General features: G+C 41.9%; 1 protein-coding gene across 8 annotated transcripts in view; it reads right to left on the bottom strand.

Annotated features, from left to right (window-relative positions):
* LOC148025992 (pentatricopeptide repeat-containing protein At2g13600-like) overlaps positions 1–6,000 on the bottom strand; it is a 68,973-nt gene that overhangs the window by 1,886 nt on the left and 61,087 nt on the right. For 4 of the 8 annotated variants that reach the window (XM_087693220.1, XM_087693218.1, XM_087693219.1 and 1 more), the window contains one exon: positions 1–445. This exon is cut by the window's left edge and continues 1,599 nt beyond it. In XM_087693220.1, the coding sequence (XP_087549346.1) occupies positions 1–445 (445 nt within the window). Of the gene's footprint in view, positions 475–6,000 lie in introns of all 8 variants that reach the window. The other 4 variants (XM_087693223.1, XM_087693221.1, XM_087693222.1 and 1 more) reach the window with 2 other exon arrangements.

Genomic DNA, 6,000 nt, shown 5'->3' with positions numbered 1-6,000 from the left:
ATACACACGAATGTGATCTTGTTTGGTCTCACCCTCTTTTGTAGCATCCTATCAAACAATCTGAACGCCTCCTTAAGCTCACCCTTCTGTCCATAGGCATCAATCATCAAAGTCCACGTGACAACATCCCGGTTTCCTCGCATGGCATCAAACAGGTCCCAAGCTTCAGAGGACCTTCCACACCTCATGTACATGCTAAGAAGGTTGTTATTAAGAAACACGTCTATCTTTAAACCACTTCTAATCAGAAGGCTGTGGACCTTCAAGCCTTCGGCAAGTGCCTTCACCTTGGCACATTCTTGCAACAAAAACGAATAATTACCTGGAGTTGATTTCAAGCCTCCCTTGTGAACCAGCTCAAAATAGGACACTGCATCTTTTAATTGTCCTTCTTCACACATTGCCCTCAGATCATCATCAACATCATAGGCTTGTGTCTTTTCTCCTGCAGAGTGAACAAGCTGCGTCGTAATCCTGCTAGCCATTAGATCGTTAAGGCTTTCAAAGCTATAAAACGCTCCAAGAGTGGTCACAATACAGCACGATAATTCTAGATCATTTATTTACATGCATAACATGCCTTCAAGAATATTCACCGCATGCAGTGCAGCAAATTGTCTAGCTAAAACAAAATGGTTGTGGCAAGAGAAGGCAGCTGTAGATATAGCACAAGCGAACAGCAAAAATTCTATAACACAAGCAACAAAAAATACATGTAGATACTCAGCAGAATTTAGCAAAGTAATTACTTAACAAGTCTATAGCCCAATTGTCACCACTCATGAATCGCCACTTTGGACAGATCTCTATGAACTTTAAAGGGATGCAATGGAGCTGTGAAAGACCATGCTCCAAATAGGAAATAAGAATTTCAACAAGAAGAGCCAAATTAAAAAGAAAACTCGTAAGTGAAAACTTTATTGTCTTTGTCAGATTCTCTTGTTTTGTTCTATTAGTTATTTTTCAGAATTTCGGCACATGGCTGCCCAACATTATCATTGAAAGACGAAGTAAGAAAGAGAAGTCTCTTGCCAACAAGGAGAGGAGGGCCCTAGTTCCTGCCCACGCTCGTGTCCCTACTATCCAAGCAGAACAGGTCTGATTTTTGCCATTCTGGAGCAGAGTCCTCAATCTCTACCAATGGGAGAGGCTGAAGCAGCATCGTGCGAACCATTTGCAACAAGCACCACCTTCTGGAGTAACATCATTGTGGGAACAAAAGAGAAGAAGCAAACCCTGCCTCCACAACTCAATGCTTCACCACACTGGAAAATAAAACTACCATGAACTATGCAAAGAAACTCGTCAACTCCTCCAATACTAAGATACTTTCAATCCACATTAAAAAAGCATTGAATACTTCAAAAATAAATTTATTTCAAACTCAAACTCTTTATCTTGGCACTTGCCTCACCCAGCACTAGTGGCTCTTTTGCTCTCACACTATAGATGCAGGCAAGGCTAGTAACAACAACCTCTTGGGTCCATTTTTATAGATACAGTGATAGAGGTTCTAAGGTCCACACATAAAAGCCTTCAAAGGCAAAACGAAATCCTCTTGAGACATTTTGACCAAACCCTTGAAGGCTTAAGGCCTGTAAGCTTAGAACAAAATGCTAGAAAGCATTGCTTTTGGCCTTGGCAACTGCTGCATAATCAGCATGCAAGTATCTAACATACAAGAATAGAGAAGTTTTTCATATGCAACAAATCCTTGTCCAACACCCTCCAAGAGTGAGGGAGAGAGCAACACAAACACGATCATTGACATCTGCCCAACTGTAGGCAGTCATTGCACTTGCATGTGGGAAACGAGTAACATCAAGAGAAGGTGGGCACGCTTCGATGATGCAAATGAGGAAGGGTAAGAGAAAGCTCGTAATATTGAAGAGTGATACTAATAAGGAAAGTGACAACTATCAAAGCACCGAGTCCTTTAGTGCACAACAGGAGCATGGCCGCACGTAAAGCAAGAAGAATCAAACGCAAAGAACTGAAAAGGAGCACATGACAAAGGCCAGGAATACGACTGGCAAGACCGTTTTCACAATCACTTGCGATAAACATATCATGTAAGCATGCATCAAAGACCAATTGGAAACATTGACAATGAGTGCTTATAAGAGATGGTGACATGATATTGATTATGGTTTTGATTTCTTTACGTTGATGTGGATATTACTTCATCGTTTCATACAGATGCGGACATCCATCCCTTTGCCACCCATCCCATTATGTCATTTGGTTTCCATGCCTACAATAAGAAAAGTCACATCATGGTAAAAGCAGCTCTCATAGACCTTTTTTCGTAAACAATGGTTACATTAAAGAAATGAGTATATTCATAGTATCATTAGAGACTTTGTTGGGAATAAAGGGCCATCGTGCCTTTTAGATGTGCTCGAGTATGAACACACCCTTAGCACACTTGTACTTTCTTATATATCTATCTAAAACCTAAAGAGGTACACTCATCATTGTACCGAACATCAAGTGTCGTGCTCACTCTCCTCTCTACTATGTACTCTCTCTCTCTTTCTGTTGTGAAAAAGCATTGTGTGTCTTGATCCTTGCGCTCTCTGTCATAACAAACTGGTATCAAAGCATGCAAGGAGTGCACACTTCTCGAGACACCTTAGAAGTGCGCGTTTCTGAAGGCATAGTCAAGCGTGAGCTGGGTGAGAAGGCGACAATTGCTGTTGGATAGCAAGTAGGCTTGACCAATATCCGACGAGACCAGTCGACAGGCAGGCATGATCAACAGGAGAACGGAAGTAGTCGACAATTCTGTTGCGGGCGACAGGTCCATTGTGTGTGACTAGGATAGGGCGACACGGCAAGTGCGACAGGCGATCTCGCTACAAGCGACCAAGCGACGACGGGCAAAAGAGCAGACATGACAGGCAGGATGCGACGGGCAGACAGAGGCAACGACCTGCAGGCGATGACGGATCCAACGCGTGGTGGCCGCAAGCTGCACGGTTGTATCCCAGAGCGAGCAAGACACAATAGTGATATTTGTCTCAAAAATTGCAGGAATTTGTGACATTTTGCCTCCGACATTAGGGACTTTTCATATACATGCAAGAATTGGGCTGAAATTTACCCAATTTCTCGACATTGATGCACATTGGACCCCGTGCAATTTGGGGCTTCTGCTGTTTGGGCGAAATTAGTGCGCAATCTGGTCATTTTATGTACATGTGGGTTTAATTCCATGCAATTTGGACATCTAGCACTTGAAAATTTTGGGGCTTTTGCTGAAATTGCTCTATTTTGGCAAAATTGGTCTATTCTATGCATGTCAGAGACAGTGCAGATGTATGGTTGATGCTTTGAGCACAAAAATTTTGGGGCATTTAACCTTGCGTGTCAAATTTTCTGCCCGTGGGTGCATGTACAACAGAAATTGCAGCTAAAATTTGGGACTTCTCATGTAATGTGATGTATTTGTCCTTGGAATAGTTGTAATCAGTTGTGGAGTGTAAAATAGTGCTATAATATCCTATTGCAGAAGAAGCAAGCAAAGCCGATTAAGACCAAAGGGGCAAAGCCCCCAAATATGGAATAGGAAGATTGGGATAAGTTAAATGAGCTTGCACGCTCAACCATCGAGCTATCGATTTCTGATGCCTTGATGTTTAACATCGAAGGTTTGGATTCTGCCTATGCTATTTGGACTCAACTAGAAAAACTGTATGCACAGAAGAGTGCCACAAGCAAAGTTTATTGACTGAAAAAGCTTATGCATTTGCATATAAAAGAGGGTACAGCAATGTCTACTCACTTGAGTAAGTTTAACTTCATTTTCAGCCAATTGGTTGCCTTGGAGTTCAAGATTGATGAGCAATTTAAGGCTACGTTCTTGCTTTGCACTCTGCCAAAGAGTTGGGATACATTCAAGAATGCTATGAGCAATTCTAATGCGATCCTTTTGTATGTTGATGTAGAGAGTGCTTTACTCATGGAAGAAATGAATCAACAGAACAATGCATCCAGTAAGTCTTCCAGTGCTTTGCATACTAGGGGAAGATCACAACAGAAAGGCAAATCTGATAGAAAGGGACGCAGTAAATCACGTGGTAAGAATGTTGAATGCCATCATTGTGGCAAGAAGGGTCACTTTAAACGTGACTGCTACAAATGGAAGGGCAAGAAGATAGATGATAGCAAGGAAGAGAAGAAAGAGAGTTAGCCTAATAAGAACAATATCAAAATTGAAGAAGTGAATATAGTCACTCATGACAATGACAATGGGAATGACGTACTCTTTGTCTCTTCGCACTTTGATACACATGCTTTACTTGCAAACACAGACGATGACATGCATACTTGGATTCTAGATTCAAGTGCTTCGTTTCATGTCACCCCTCATCAAGAGTGGTTTTCTAACTATACAAGGGGTCGACATGGTGTTGTCCATCTTGGGAACAACTATGCATGTGACGTTGCAGGCATTGGCACTGTGCAGTTGCAGTTTCAGCATGGTTCTGCCTTTATACTTCAGCATGTACGCCATGTATCTTAGCTCAAGAAGAGCTTGATTAGCGCAAGGCAACTAGATAACGATGGATTTCATACCACCTTTGGTGATGGGAAATGAAAGATCTGTAAGGAATCTAGAGTAATTGCCTGAGGTTGTAAAAGCGATACCGTATATCCTCTCCATATATCTAGTGTGCGTGACCATGTTGTTACTGTGACTGAGCAACCAAGTGTTTCTTTGTGGCATGGTTGGTTGGCACACATGAGTCAAACTGAAATAAAAGTGCTTTCTCGTTTGGGTTACTTGCCTCGTCTTCGTTATGCTGATTTTGAGCATTGTGATCATTGTGTTTATGGTAAACATGCACAGACGTCTCATAACAAGTCTCTTTCGCTGAAATCTTCTCCTTCAGAGTTAGTACATTCCGATGTATGTCAGATGCCGGGTTTATCTTTAGGGGGGAAAGAAATACTTTGTCATCTTTATCGATGATGCTACAAGGAAGGTATGGATTTACCCTATTCATAGCAAGAATGAAGTGCTTGACAAGTTTCAAAAATTCTTGGCATTGGTTGAGAATCAGACACTCAAGTGTCTTCGCTCTGACAATGGTGGGGAATATGTGTCCAAGGCCTTTCAAGCATTTTGCGACAACAAAGTGATAAAAAGGGAGCTCACTGCCCCTCATAACCAAGACAAGGTCCGAACAATGATGTCACATGCTACTTTACCTCATGGTTTTTGGGCACAGGATGTTATGACAACAGTGCACTTGATTAATCGGTCACCAAACAGGTCTTTGGGAGGGGGAGTTCCCCAAGAAGCGTGATCGGGCAAGCCATCTTCGTATGCACACTTGAAAGTGTTTGGCTGTGAAGCATTTCTGCACATACGTAAGGAAGAACGCAGCAAACTTGAGCAAAAATCCCGTAAATGTATTTTCCTAAGATATGGTGATGAAGGTGAAATGGGGTATAGATTATGGGATCCTGAGAAAAGAAAAGTAGTACACAGCAATTATGTTATCTTCCGCGAAGATCAAATGCATAAACAACCCGAAAAGACTGAGGAGGTCCGTAGGGTTGTATTCCGGGAAAAAATACCTTTTGGACAGTAAAATATGCCCGTTGTACAGCAGCAAATACTTGCTGTAAATAAACCTGCAAATGCAGAAAATAATGCTGGAAATGATCAACCAGCCATTGCCCATAATGATGAGCCACTAAATGTGCAAGAACAGCTAGGACATCAAGCTGTTAATGCTGATTTGCAGGCTGAAATGCCAGGACAACAAGCTGAAAATGAAAATTTGCAAGCTCAACAGCCAGCAAACAATGATCATTGGGTTAGGAGATCGTCTATGGCTACTAGACAACCTGGTAGATTTGTTCCTAGTGCAAACAATGTGGCTGATTATGTCATGTTGACAGACTGTGGTGAACCGTCTTGCTTCAAGGAAACAATAGACAGACAGGACAGCAATAAATTGTATAAAGCCATGTTGTCAAAGATGG

This window comes from Lygodium microphyllum, chromosome 14 (genome assembly GCF_053477565.2).
Source record: "Lygodium microphyllum isolate KBCC chromosome 14, Lygodium_microphyllum_v1.1.10, whole genome shotgun sequence".
Taxonomy (NCBI): Eukaryota; Viridiplantae; Streptophyta; class Polypodiopsida; order Schizaeales; family Lygodiaceae; genus Lygodium; species Lygodium microphyllum.
This window is presented reverse-complemented; position numbering and strand designations above follow the sequence as displayed.